The sequence below is a fragment of the Telopea speciosissima genome, chromosome 9, assembly GCF_018873765.1.
Source record: "Telopea speciosissima isolate NSW1024214 ecotype Mountain lineage chromosome 9, Tspe_v1, whole genome shotgun sequence".
NCBI classification, from domain to species: domain Eukaryota; kingdom Viridiplantae; phylum Streptophyta; class Magnoliopsida; order Proteales; family Proteaceae; genus Telopea; species Telopea speciosissima.
The window spans coordinates 15953089-15968121 of NC_057924.1; the positions used below are offsets into that span (position 1 = coordinate 15953089).

Genomic DNA, 15033 nt, shown 5'->3' on the forward strand with positions numbered 1-15033 from the left:
ACCTAAACCCACCTAACTGCTCGAGCCCGGCCCGAGATCCAACCTTGATTTTTCAGCCCGAAGGGGTGGATTGATTTTAGAAATAGCCTGGCCCTAGCAAGTTGGCTGGGGCTGAGACCGGCCCGACCCGACTCACCCTTGTATTGTTTATAGGTATATATAATATATAGATATTGATTTTGTCATATTAATATTAGGATATTAAAAAACAATAAGCCAACCCTAAAGCTCAAAGAGTAGGACTTTTATCCGCTGCTGTGCCATTGTGCGGCGCAGTAGCGGCCATGTGTGCACATATGGCTGCTGTTGCGCCGCACGATGGCTCAGCAGCGCTGCAGTGCACAGCAGCGGATAAAAATTCCAAAGAATAAAAGTTAAGAAAAAAAGAGACCAAAAAATCAAAATGCTAGGGTAGCGTTTGGTAACTCTCCCAAAGAACTGTTTTCCTGTTCTGGGCTTTGGGAACAAGAAAACACGTGTTGGACTTGTTTCTCTGATTTTCATTAAAACAAGTCCAAAAAAAAATTAGATTTGTTCCCGACTTTTCCCGATTGAAACTTCTCAAAACTTGGCACAGCAGTTTGGGGCTGAAGGCGGAAGAGACTCTCCTGCAACCAAGGTCGTTAATCGGTGGAGGAGGAAGCACTACTGAAGCATAGGAGGAGCTTGTAGGTATCTGTGTATTCTAGGGTTTGGAAAGCAATGGGGAAGAACGAGAAGACAGGGCTAGGGCGAGCCCTGGTGAGGCACCACAACCAGATGATCCAGCAAACCAAGGAGAAGGGCCGATTCTACAGGAATCAGGAGAAGCGAGTCCTCGAGTCTGTGACGGAGGTAAACGACATCGACGCCGTCATCGAGCAGGCCGAAGAAGCTGAGCGCCTCTTCTCTGTCGAGAACCCCGTCCCTAACCTTCTCATTAACCTGTAAGTTCCAATTCGCTTCATCTATTCTCAGTTTCTTCTTATTATTACTTTATCGGAGTATATTGAACTTGATGAACTCTTGTTTCTAATAAGAGAAAACCAAAGACGACATGACAAATAAAGATTAAGACAAGAAAGCAAGGATTTTATTTAATTCCTTTAACAACTACGACCAGTCATTTAGATTGTGGATTTCTTTTCCTTTAATTATTATTAGTGTGGTTGTGCTCATTTTGGTCGCTTGCGTTAATTTCTTTGGCTTCGATGTTTGTCTCTGATGCCAATATTCTGGCCATTTCGGTCAGGGATGCCGCACCTGGCATGACGCCCGAAGAAAGGAGAAAGCAACAGAAGATAGAGGAGGCATTGTACGCGAGCAATCTTCAAGTACCTCGCAGGCATGTACTTTTCTCTCTCTAATAGATTGTAAATTTGCAAGTACCAGTAAAGTTTCAATATGTATATATATTTTTCTTTTTCTTCTTCTCTTATTTTGTGTTTATCTATAGGCCACCTTGGAATGCTGGCATGTCCGTGGAGGAGCTCGACACTAATGAGAGACAGTCTTTCTTAATATGGCGACGAAATCTTGCAAGGTCAGGTTCTTATGAAATGGAATCATTGGCAGGTTACCATAAGAAGTTTCCTTGAATTATATTGTATAATTCTTACACCCCATCAGTTGAAGCATGAACTTAGAAATATTATAATCTCATACCATACTACTACCATCCATCCACACTCAAGGATGCTGCATCAGAGCTGAATCTTTGTTCAATTTTTTCCTTTTGTGACTTGTTCATTGAACAATTTTTAGCTTATTGTATGTTTATGGTGGACTTATGTGCATGTGCATGTGCATGTAGATTAGCAGCTTTGAAATACGTATTCTATTCTAAGTCAGTTTATTTGCTCCAGACTTGAGGAGAATGAGAAACTTGTTCTTACACCCTTTGAGAAGAACCTGGATATCTGGAGGCAGCTCTGGCGGGTGCTTGAACGAAGTGATTTGGTAACATACATGTGCTTTTTTACTGGTTTGAGATTAAATAATTTCATTTCTTCCACTGAAATATTCACTTTTAATCCTCAAAGTTTGTTATTGTACTGTAAAAATAATTCTGTGAGGTTTCAAGAAAACCTAATCCTTGTGGGTTATAGGATATTGCTACCCAAGAATAGAATCATTAGGAATGCATTAGTTAAAGTGAAATAGAATATTTTGGAGATAAAGATATTTAAAGAAAATTTAAACAGTATTAGGAATGAGATGCATGGTTTAAAGTGAGAAATTCAAGAAAGTACATCAAATGGGATTGGAATTGAACTTAACTTAAAACTAGCAATTGCAGACTAGAACAGAAGGGGCAGTAGCAAGAAAATTTATTTGCTTCTTGAAGAGTTTGCAGACCTCAAAAGGAAGCTAAGAGAAGTATGAGAGGATATTACAAAGGAAGCTAAGAGGTGGGCAGAAGAGTTTGCAGACCTCAAAACATGCAGTAAAATAGAAGACTGAAAGTTAGAGAGTATACTCCAATTGTCATGGATAAAAGGTAAAATTTCCCATGAAGGATAAGATACTCGCTTGATGCATTCCACTAGTTCTGTACGATCTGATTTCACCACTTTGTTTTGAATACCCAACTCCAAAACTGACTAAAGACCAATTCTTATGGCCGCACATTCAGTAAATAGGGCAGTTCTAGGACTATCTTTTGATGCAATACCTGCCAAAACATATCCTTGATCATCCCAGATAAGAGCACCATGACCAACAGAGGTAACTTTAAGAAAAGCACAATCAAAATTCACCTTTGCATAACCTTGGATAGGAGTCCAAAAAGAAATTCCCAGAGAGGAATTGTTGATGGAAGAAGGGCTGTCAATGAAGATAGCCGCCATGTCCTGCACCATCCTATTAGCCAAGCATAATGTGTCATATGGATTAGTTAAAACACCATTAAATGTTTTCTTATTTTTTATGTGCCAGATCTCCCATGAGAGAACAGCATTAAATTGAGCCAGCTTTCTACAATCTCTCTTGGTGAAATCAGGGACCTCAAACCAAGACATAATCCACTTGGCAAAAGAAAGGTAAGACTAGAGAGGTGAAGGCAGAATGAGGATCCAAACCAGGCCAACTTAGCATGATTATAGGGTACGAAGTCGTGGGTAATAACTTCAAGGATCATTGCAGCATGGGCATGAAGAGTCTAGGATCAGATTTCTCTCAGCCTAGATGGATTAACACCTAAAACATCATGGCAGGCCCTCCAAACAAAGACTTGATATTTTTTTTGGAGGGGGGGGGGGAATCCAAATACGAAATTCCAAATAGATTTCCAAGTAGAGGATGGAAGAGGACTTGATCTGGTTGATCTAGAAGAAAGGGAAGATGATTTGGAAACATATGTTGTTTTGACTGAAAAAACACCTCTGATCGGACATCCAAACCCTACATCATCAAAAACAGTGGAGCTATAAGGAATTTTAGCCATCTCATCAGCAAAATCAGATGGAAAATTTGAAGATAGGAGGTTGACTTTCCATTCCCTAGTATCAGGTTCTATAAGGTCAACATCAAACTCCAAATTGCAATGAACAGGCTTAGGATGGGAAACTCTAGAGTCTTGAGTGAAGGGAACCCAAGGATCAGACCATATACTAACCAATATGCCACTGCCAAGTGCCAACAATTTGTCTATTGCTCTTGAGGAGAATATCCCTTCTAGCAGTGACACTTCTCCAACAGTCCAACCACAAGAGACTTTTCCACGAACATGAGCTTGCAAAAAAGAAGAGTTATGAAAATAGCTTGCTTTCTTGCATTTGGTCCAAATAGAAGAAGGATTGGTAACATAGTTATCAAGACATCGCCAAGGTGATGCCTTGGGCACCTAGGCGGACGCCTTGATGGTGTCGCCTTGGTTTTTTACCTTCTAAAACTCAATGGTCGGCATGCCGCCTTGATAACTATGATTGGTAAGCAAACTCCAAGCTTGCTTCGAGAGAAGGGCCAGATTGAAATGATGATCCCTAAGACCTAATTCTCCTTCACTCTTGCTCTTAGTCACGAAATCCCACCTGAGCCAATGGATTCTTTTTTCATCCTTGATTTGGCCCCACCTATATTGCTTTTGAATATGATTTATCTCATTTGCGATACACGTTGGTAAGAGGAAACAAGACATTGTATGAGTAGGAATAGCTGAAATAACAGATCTAATAAGAATCTCTCTCCCCCATAGGAAAGAAGTCTTTCCTTCCAAACATTGCACCCTATCTCTAAGCCTATCGACAATGTAAGAGAATGTTTTAGATTTTGATTGACCAATTTCGCAAGGCCAAGATAAATGCTAGGGCAAGAGACATGCTTCATATTGATGATTCCCGAAATGTTGACTTTAACTTGTTCTGATGCTGGAAAATTTTCAGACTTTTGGTGGCTGACCATTTAACTAGAGGCACCCCCATGTCACAAAATTCCTGAGCATCTCTAGGAGTGGCTTGCATGAAGAAGTAACTATCGTCAGCAGAGAACATGTGGGAAACCCTTGGACCTCGTCTACCGACTCTAATAGTAGAGAGAGGTTCCTTTGATCAACCCTGTTGATGATACAAGAAAGGGATTTAGAGCAGATGAGGAAGAGATATGGGCTAATGGGACAGCCCACGGATAGGGGTAATAATGTTGGTGGACGGTGAACCATTTATCAGAACTCTATATGTGACTATAGAAATGCATTGATAATCCATTTGATCCAATTTTCCCCAAATCCCAAACATCTCATAGTTTGAAGTAGAGAACTCTGTTCGACTCAATCAAAAGCCTTATGCATATCAGCTTTAATGGTCATGTAATGAGTCTTACTTTTTCAAATTTCTCATGTGTGGACAATGTCATGAATCACTAAAATATTTTCTGAAATCTGCTTTTCAGAAATGAAAGATCCTTGAAAAGATGAAATGATCCCATGCATCACTTCTTTAGGCCAATTAGCCAAGACCTTAGAGATGATCTTATACAAAGTGTTACTTAAGTTAATTAGTTGATATTGGGAAAAAGTTTCTGGTTCCTTGACTTTGGAAATGAGAGAGAGAAAATTATTGTTAAGCTCTTTGAGAATGTACCCATTGCTAAAGAACCTAAGGACACCTTCATTGACTTCTTCACCTACTAAGTCCCAATATGTTTGGAGGAAAATTGGGGGGACTCCATCAGGACCAGGGATCTTTGAGCCTTCCATATGAAAAATAGCATGTTTCGCATCATCCCTAGTGAGGGGTTTATCAAGGAAGGACTTGGAATGATCAATGAGGCGATTTGGGATAAACCTAGTTAAATGGGCCTGAGGTGGAGTAAAGATCAGAGTAGAAGCTAACAGTGTGGTCATGAATCACTTTGGGCTCAAACACCCATCTATCCTCAGTTTCCTACCAAGCAATGTGATTTCTGGCTCTTTGAATAGCAGAAGCATGAAGAATTTGGTGTTTTTATCACCAAATTTGAGCTCCTCCAAAGCAATCCACTTGATCCTTCTTCTTCTAAGAATGACCAACAGTTATTGAATGAGTTAGATTTGAACCTTAAGAGGGAGGAAATTAAATGGAATGAATGTGCTCAAGTGTACTGCTCTGGGTAATTTATGAGCAGTGAAAACTATTCTTGAATAAAAATTCCATCCTTCCAGAGGTGAATCTTATAATATTCTAAATCCAGTAAAAAATGATTGTAGAATTCGGAGAAGAATAGAAGAAAAAAAGAACTAGATTCAGACATTCAGTACTGTTATTTAAGTGTTGCTGCCTTGTCCAGACTGCCCAACTGTTATGGGGCATGTACTGATTGACTTGTGCTGAAGTTGCATCCTTCCAGCAAGTCTATCGTGGTATCGCTTAGATATGAGTAGCCATCAATTTGAGCCAAGTCACTTGGTACAGTTACCTGACAACTCTTATGCGTTTACTATTTGGGGTTCTTGCTTTGTTATTTTGTTAAAATTTTGCATCTTCTGCTATCGGATATTCAGCCACCAAAACATAGTTGTTGCAATTCACTTTTTCTAATGGTATTGGCTACTTCTGTATACCAAATTACATTCCGGTTTGGTTATTTCTGTGGTAAATCTTTAACCTCTTGTATCATATGTTTAACAGTTTTGAGTGCATACTTGTGGACCTTATTGCAGTCAGTATGTGAAACTGCTCCTTGTTTTAGAGATAGAAAATAACCTTCTTTTCTTTTATCATCTCGTCATCATCTAGATATCAACTAGTCAATGAATGATCTGAATTGGACATCTACAAGTATTTATGGTCGGATTATTGTAATGATCAAAGAAATAGTATGAAATATATGTGTAGATCTGATTTAGCGTAATGATCAAAGAAATATATGCTGTTGATGTAAATCCCACTAACCCAACTAAGAAATCTGTATATAAAAGAAAAGCGGAAGCATCAATTGCAGCAGAATAGCTCTGAAACAGCAGCTCCCAAGCTTGACTGCAGACAAGAAGATGACTTCCCAGAGAGAAGCAGAAAACGATCAGGGGGGAAAAAAATCTTTGTGCAATGCTTCCAACAATTTGTATTTGTAGAATCTGTACTAGTCCTAACTATAAAAGGATGAAAGTGAAACTGATAAGACTTTCTTTCCTAACCAATTATTAAAGAGAAAAAAAAAAAAGACTTCACAGGATCTTTAGAGATTGTGGAGGGTGTTATTAACATCATTATGTTGATAAAAGTACCAACAGCTGCAGAATAGCTACAAAACATAAGCTATCAATCTTGTTTGCAGCCAACGAAATGCATACTCGCAGGAAACCATAAATATAAAATCTGAATACAATGCTGTGCGCAATTTATATTTTCTGGAAACTATTCTTGCGTATAGGACTAGGGAAAAAAAACTAATAAGAATCTCCTGACTAATGACTAAAAAAGATAAGGCATAAAGGGGTTTGTAGGAATAGCTCTAGGATGTTATTGTCTTTTGACATAATTTTGTTGAGAGCTGCACTATGGGTAACAACAGTTGGCATATTGAGCTGCACTGCTTTTCCATTATGTATTGAGTGTATAGGAAGTGGTTATCAGACACTTTCCACCTTCATCAACGATCACAATTCACTGCAGGCTACACAATATCAGTGAACAGAATCCCTTCTACTTCTCCCTAAAAGAAGGGCTGCATCCCAGTGTAAGTCCTGCTTTCATGAAGCACCCCCCCTCAACGGCACCCGGGGGGGTGTTGGATTGGAAACAGTCCTAATTTTGTGCAAAAAAAAGTGGCTACTCTAGAAACTTAAATTTGCATCTTTATTCTGGCAGCCCAAGCGTTTTACCATTGCACCAAACTACATCCCCTAAGTTAAATTTCAATTGGAGCTACACCGCTAATCTGGAGAGGCTGGTATGAGGAATAGGTGAGACCAGTATTGTCCTCTCTGACCCCATAGTCATCACAGACTTGATGGCGGCAGAATTCAAGGGTTTATGTTTTGATTTGATTGTCTCCTCATTGCTGGTTTGGACACACTTGGAAGCTTGATCATCTAGTGGATATCTTCTGTTTTGCTTCATCATATTTGCTTTACAGCCTGCTTTTCCACTAGTTATTTTTATTTTCATTATTGTTTTAGTTATGTTTCTTTTATTTATTTTTGGTATTATTGTTTATTATCTTTTGGTTGTTACGTACTTTATTGAACTGCCAGATCTTAAGACTAGTCTCACTGTATTGTCTGCCAGCTTGTAATGGTTGTTGATGCACGTGATCCATTGTTCTATCGCTGCCCTGATCTTGAGGTATTTGTTTGATCCTTTCTTTCTATGCAACTTTCTGGTTGCTTTGAGTAGCATAATGTAACATGAATAATAAAAAAGGGAAAGAGAGCGCTATCTCCGTGTGTGTGCTGCCCCTGGGCCCAGACACAGGGCGCACGAAATGACCGCCAATCCCTCGGGAAGTTCCGTCTTTCCATGGGGGTACAGCAGTTACTTCACTCGCCCCTGTGTCTGGGCGCAGGGCAGCGCACCGTACTTGCCCAGTTAGCGTTTTTTCTCCCAATAAAAAATTAGTGGAACGGAATTGTGGAATAAATTTCGTATTGCAGAGCTTGGTAGCCCACTTATTTCTTATTAAAATTTGATGGTTTGGAATTCCATTTCTTTGTTCTTGGGGAAAAAATAAACATCTTTCTTATTCAATTTAATGGAATGTACTGAAGGCATAGTTGATCAACTTATTCACTTCATATACGTCAGTATCATGGGTTCAGTTATGACATCAACAACAACAACTCAGCCTTATCGCAACTAAATGGGGTTAGCTACATGGATCTTTGCAAAGATAATAAAATAAAAATAATAGTAGAAGGACAAGAGCATAATAACATCGATAGAAACACAGGGAAAACCACTTAAATGGGGTCGGCTACATGGATCTTAGCCCTCCATTCAGCTCTATTTGAGGTCATACTTGATGCAAGACCCAAACTATGCATGTCTTTTCTCACTACTTCTCCTGAGGTCAATTTTGGCCCACCCCTAGCTCTTTTAGATCTTTCGATCTGAATCAAACCACTCCTCCGTACTTGTGCATCCCAAGGCCTCCGTTGAACACGACCATGCGATCTCAAACGACTATCCCTTAGCTTCTCAAGTACAGGGGCCACCTCCAATTCAGCTCTAATATGGTCATTTCTTACTTTATCTTTCCTAGTCTTGCCACACATCAATCTCAACATCCTCATCTCCACTACACTTAGTTTATCTATATGTCGTTTCTTCACGGCCCAACATTCCACGCCATACATTATAGCCGGTGGTACAGAAGTCCTATAAAATTTCCCTTTGAGTTTTAAAGGGATACACTGATCACACAAAACGTCGGTTGCACCTCTCCACTTCAGCCATCCTATTTTAATTCTTTGGGTAACATCATCCTCTATATCGCCATCTTTAGTTACGATAGATCCAAGATGTCTAAAATAATCACATGGAGGGATCTCCTTATCCTCAATCTTGACCACCTCATTAACCGACATGTTGTGGCTAAAGTTGCACACCATGTACTCAGTCTTTGTTCTACTTATCTTAAGACCTTTAGACTCCAAGGCAGATCTTTATAACTCCAATTTGGCGTTAATCCCTGCTTTTGTCTCATCCACCAAGACCATATCATCAACAAAAAGCATACACCAAGGAATCTCATCTTTTATGCCTCTAGTTAAATCATCCATGATAAGTGCAAACAAATTAGGGCTTAAGGTTGATCCTTGATGTAGCCCAAGTGTAATTGGGAACTTACTACCTTGACCCCCCACCGATCTTACGCTAGTCACCACATTGTTGTACATATCTTTAATTATGTCCAAAAATTTTCACGGTACCCTTCTCCATAGTTGTCACGTCGTCACGGCGATCCAAGTCGGTGGAGGGGTGTCATGTCGATATATCGACATGTCGCCCGCCATGGCGGTGCCATGGTGATCATATCGATCATGTTTTATTTTTTATTTTCTGTATTTTTAATGTCATTTAGTATGCTATAATATATACCCTATAACATAAAAAATTAGCATGAAAGTGTACTACTAATCTACTATGGTTTAATTCATGAAAGTTTAATATCCATTAGTGTATGTGAAATCATGGATTATCAAATAATTGATAGCAACAGTCTTGCTGATAATAAAGTTGAAAAATCATGAGAGTTGAGATATGATTCATATGAAAGTGACTACAAAAGTAACAAAACAAAAAAACAATTACAAGAACGTAATTTATATTCAGTGAATAAAACTAATAAACAACCCATCTAAATAAATAAAAAATTGCTGATGTGAATATGTGATTGTGTATTAGTGTTTTCTGTTTGTTTTTTTTAAAATTTTTTTTATGTTGAGGAAAAGGCATTAAAATAAAAAATGGTTAAAAAAAATTATTGTTAAAAAATTAAGTTTTATAATTTGAAACAACCATGTCACCCGATATGGCCATAAGTTGTGGTATGGCGATGACATGGAGGCCATATCGGTCGATATTCTTACATCATCCATATCGGTGGTCGATATGCCCACTTCTCCAGCGATATGACGCCATGGCTACGCCATGACAACTATGCCCTTCTCTTCTCTAGAATATACCAGATTAGCTCTCTAGGGACTATCATAAGCTTTTTCTAGGTCAATAAAGACTATGAAGCATAGTTGTCAAGGCGTCGCCAAGGCGTCCAGGCGGTTTTGGTGGGGCCTAGGCGACAACCGCTTCTTTGCAGGGCGCCTTGCACTGGTTTTTATTGGTATCGAACCCGGTATTGGCCCTTATTTATGCCAAATATCATTTACGAACATTTACTTAAGATATTATTCATAAATAAGCAAATATCCCCCTATTTGAATCCAATAAAAATAGTTAAAAAAAAAAATTCCAAAAAGATAAAAAGTCACCCCCCCTCGGTTCAAGAACAAAAATTGGATTTTCGACGGTAGGTGAAATTTTCAACTTTCAAATGCTGGGATTTTTTCTCAAAGCTAAAAATTCTATAAATCTTAATATGGTAAAACATTGCTAAAAACCATAAGTGCAGTATAATATTCCTTTGTTTTGATATATAAAAAAATATTTTCATTCAGAGCGATTTGACAGCATTCTCGCAGACCAAATAAGATTTGACCAGAACATAACTTCTTCAATATAAATCAGATTTAAGCAATTTTGGATTTGTTGGAAAGCTGGTTTTGTGCTCTAACTAATACAAAAAGTCTGATGTAAAACTAAAATTATTTGACTAGTCAAACTTCTTAGAGAACAATAACATCTCTCTAAATCGGGGGCAATTTAATTACTTATAGATAAGATCATATTTTCTAAGGCCAGTAGAAAACCAAATGTGATACTAGTATAAACCAAATGTATGTTTTGATTGTTTCAAACTTTCAATTGCTTGCTTCTTCAGTTCTACTGTCTTCTAATTCTATGCTGATTTTTGATGACTTGATGTGGGTTAATATTGATTTTTGATGACTTGATGTGACTTATTATTATTTTTTATGCCTTGATGTGGTTTAATGGTTTTTTTTTATGACTTGAGGTGACTTAATGTTGATTTTTTATAACTTGAGGAGGCTTAATGTTGATTTTTGATGATATAAGGTATATATTGTAGCATACTAAAATATTGTAGCACACTAAATAATTTTAGAAAAGAGGGGAAATAAAAAAATAACACTTGAAATCGCCTTGGTCGCCTAGGTGGGCACCTTGTCGCCTAAGCCCTTAGGCACCTCTCCGCTGTCTTGGGTCGCATTGCCGCCTTGACAACTATGATATGAAGATCCTTCTTGCCCTCTCTATACCTTTCCATGAGTCTCCTTAGTAAAAATATAGCTTCCATCATGGATCTACTTGGCATAAAGCCAAATTGATTCTCTGAAATGGTAGTTTCATTTCGTAGGCGGGTATCAATAATCCTCTCCCATAACTTCATCGTATGGCTCATTAGCTTTATGCCTCTATGGTTATTGCAGTTCTGAATACCACCTTCATTTTTGTATATTGGGATCACAATACTTTTCCTCCTTTCATCCGGCATTTTCTGTGCACTCAAAAGCTTGTTAAACAACTTTGTTAGCAAGACTAAACCACAATTATCAGTTATGACATCAGACATCCTAGAAGTTTTTGTTCCTGAAGAACTACCAATAAACATTCCTCAGTAGATCTTAGTTTTATACAACCAGAGGAATTTCAAATTTGATGAGAAAATATATTTGCGAATTGTTGGAAGTGCGGTCTATTGGATGATAAAATGGCATTATAGTCAGGCTGTAAATTTTGGAATATTGAGGGTGGACCTTGGTGGAATAGTTAGGTTGCTCCATTGTGACCAAGTGGTCACGGATTGACTCTCTGGAAACAGCCTCTTTGCGAAACAGGGGTAAGGCTGTGTACATCATGACCCTCCCCAGACCCCGCAGTGGCGGGAGCCTCATGCATTGGGTACGCCCTTTTTGTAAATTTTGGAATATTGACCCCTATTATTGATCTCAGAATGTAAATTGTTGGAGACACCTTTTTTTTTCTTTTCCAGTTTTTTTCGATGTAGCAGTGCTTCCAAATATCGCACAGTGAAAAGGTTGAAAGATGAAACAAGTTCAAACATTCTCCCACATCCCGACAAAATTCCACCTTCCCACCGGGGAATAAAAGAGGGAAATGAGAGTAACAGACTTGTGTTTGGTGTGGCAGTAAAATTGCCTCTTGCATGAGGGTGGGATTCAAGTCATGCATATTACACTTTCCCCTTAAAAAATTTTAGAATATTATTGTTCTGTTAAACGTTCAGGTTGGCAACCTGACTGACCAAGCTGAACAATCCCAACAGCCAACCTCTTCAGTAGTAACATTCAGAGTCCCATGACCTCGCGGGAAATGGTATGGGATCATCCAGACCTAGTTGCTGACTATGTTACCTGGACATGGCAAAGGGTAACACCGGGGTCTGGAAAGGATTCCATTTCTTGCTTTCTCATTGGCTTGCATAAGGTGTTGGATACGAGCACAGGTGTGGCTCATAATTTGAAGTGTTTAGGTAACATAGGTTGCTGACAACCCAGACTGTAGTTGGAATGCCAACCCAATAACCTGTGAAAATACAGGGCTCAAAAAGTCCAACAGGGTTAAAGGTCTCTCCTCTTCTGTATGAGTCCGTGGCCTTAAAGATAGTGGCATAGAGAGGGAGAGAGGAAGAGAGGAAGAGAGGAGAATGAGCTTTTTAAATTCTGATTAAGTGCAGAAATTCTATTATTGCCTCATTGGGTGTTCCAAGATGTAAAGGTGAGGCGCTTCCAAATTCCTTGGGAAAACTCCTTGTGAATTATTACCTGTACTGGTGAATGTAAACACTGACTTGGGCTTCTATCGTTTTCATATATTGACCATATTTCTCTCATTAGCTTTGCTGTAAGAATTTTGGGGGTCTTAGCTGGATTTGTTTTTGAGCTATTTTCTTTGGATTGCTTTCTTTTAATCATTCATGTAAGTTAATTGTATGTTTTATGCATTATTAACTTGTTATTTTTTGACACCCCCTCCCTCCCCCCTCCTCTGGGTTAGGCATATGCATGTGAGATTGATGAACACAAAAAAACTTTGCTGCTTGTTAACAAGGCAGACCTTTTACCCTTTACTGTCAGGTGAGATTCTTTCTCATAATTTCTATGCTGACACACCAAATTCATCACAAGGTTGATCTGTGTAATGATTTTGCTGACCTTGGCATCTGCAGGGAGAAATGGGCAGAGTACTTTCGTCAACATGGGATTCTCTTTGTATTCTGGTCAGCAAAGGCTGCTTCTGCGGCTCTGGAAGGGAAAATTTTGAGTGGTCTCTGGGAGAAGCAAGGCACATTAGATGGAGCAGATTACACTGATACCAAAATTTATGGAAGGGATGAACTTTTGGCCCGTTTACAGGCCGAAGCAGAGGCTATAGCATCAAATAGAAGGGGTCAACGTACAAGTCATGCTCAGTCTGTCAGTGGTGGTAGTAAATCAAGTCCCTCTAAGCATGTTGTGGTGGGGTTTGTGGGCTATCCTAATGTGGGGAAGAGCTCCACAATTAATGCCTTGGTGGGTGAGAAGCGAACTGGTGTAACCTCAACTCCAGGGAAGACGAAACATTTCCAGACATTAATAATATCTGATGAGCTGATGCTGTGTGACTGTCCTGGTTTGGTGTTCCCGTCTTTCTCCAGCTCAAGATATGAGATGATTGCATCAGGGGTGTTGCCAATTGATCGAATGACTGAACATAGGGAGGCTGTACAAGTTGTAGCCAATCAAATTCCTAGGCACGTTATCGAGACTGTCTATAATATCACTTTGCCCAAACCGAAACCATATGAACTGCAATCTAGGCCTCCATTGGCATCAGAGCTTTTGAGGGCCTTCTGCGCCTCTCGTGGATATGTAGCTTCTAGTGGACTGCCAGATGAGACTAGGGCAGCACGACTAATTTTGAAGGACTACATTGACGGGAAGCTGCCTCACTTTGAAATGCCCAATGTAACGTCTGATGAGGAGACCAAGGACCTAGATGCTGCTGAACCTAGCTCCTCTGCTGAATATGAATCCAATTCATCTGAAGCTGAAGATCATCCACCTGATGCAGCATCAAACTCCAACCTCGAGCATGTGCTGAATGATCTTGAGTCATTTGACTTATCCAATGGGCTAGCTCCCACCAAGGCTGCTGTTGTCAAGAAGAAGCCATCAGCTGCATCCCACAAACAGCACAAAAAACCTCAGAAGAAAAAGGACCGAACATGGAGGGTCGGAAATGATGGTGGGGATGGAATGCCAGTGGTTAGAGTCTTTCAGAAGACCGCGAATGTTGGTCCCCTCAGGGCTGGATAAAGTTGCTTCCTTAAGAAACGGATATCAGACTAGCAGTATTTCCTCCTGCCTACTTATCGAGATCACCAAGAAGAAAAAGTTTTTGTCAGGCTGGTCCAGGGTTTTGTAACCTCTGTAAGTACCTCTGAAGCATGTCCGTTGCCAAAGATATTTGCATGTCTTGTTTAGCTCTCCTTAATAGTCCACTCATATTGTGCTGTGTACTTGTGTATTAATTAAAGATGCATTTTAACGAGGTAAATAATTACAAACTCAATAACTTTTGAAAGACATAATTGGCCGACTAATTTCAATCAACAACTCAGAGTGAATTTATTTTTGTATCTATAATGGAATGCAATGGAGGTAACGAATATTTAATGACAGGACAGCTTGACTTCTGTGTAATGGAATTTCTATTAAGGGTTAGGTGGTTCATCATCTTACAGTTACATTTGTTTGGTACACACTCGGAGCCATTAACAATCAGGTTGAAGCTTCTGTGAAGTTAGTGAAGAGAGGCTTGATGAACATTGAAAGCTTTGGCTTGCTAATACAACTTATGTGGTGGCAGATGCATTGCCCTCTATAGTGGTAGTAAGAGTGTAAATTGGTTTGGTTTTGGTTTATCGGTTTGATTTCTGTTCAGTTCAAGAAGTAATAAGTGTAAATCGAAACCATACCTATTATTAATTGGTTCT

The 15033-nt window shown here is 39.2% G+C and overlaps 1 protein-coding gene across 1 annotated transcript; it reads left to right on the forward strand.

Moving 5' to 3' along the window:
• Positions 1-636: 636 nt before the first annotated feature.
• Positions 637-14365, forward strand: LOC122640096 (GTPase LSG1-1-like). The gene is made up of 7 exons (XM_043833222.1): positions 637-926; positions 1232-1324; positions 1436-1522; positions 1845-1938; positions 7683-7739; positions 13053-13132; positions 13225-14365. Exons 1-7 carry the CDS (start codon positions 703-705, stop codon positions 14351-14353), a joined length of 1764 nt encoding a protein of 587 aa, XP_043689157.1. The 5' UTR covers positions 637-702; the 3' UTR covers positions 14354-14365.
• The last annotated feature ends 668 nt before the right edge of the window (positions 14366-15033 follow it).

Bases quoted from the DNA above. Each gene is read 5' to 3' on its own strand.
- LOC122640096 (XM_043833222.1), top strand. From the start codon at position 703: ATGGGGAAGAACGAGAAGACAGGGCTAGGGCGAGCCCTGGTGAGGCAC. The intron at 1,325-1,435 runs GCATGTACTTTT...GTTTATCTATAG, and splicing joins AATCTTCAAGTACCTCGCAG to GCCACCTTGGAATGCTGGCA. The intron at 13,133-13,224 runs GTGAGATTCTTT...TGGCATCTGCAG, and splicing joins CTTTTACCCTTTACTGTCAG to GGAGAAATGGGCAGAGTACT.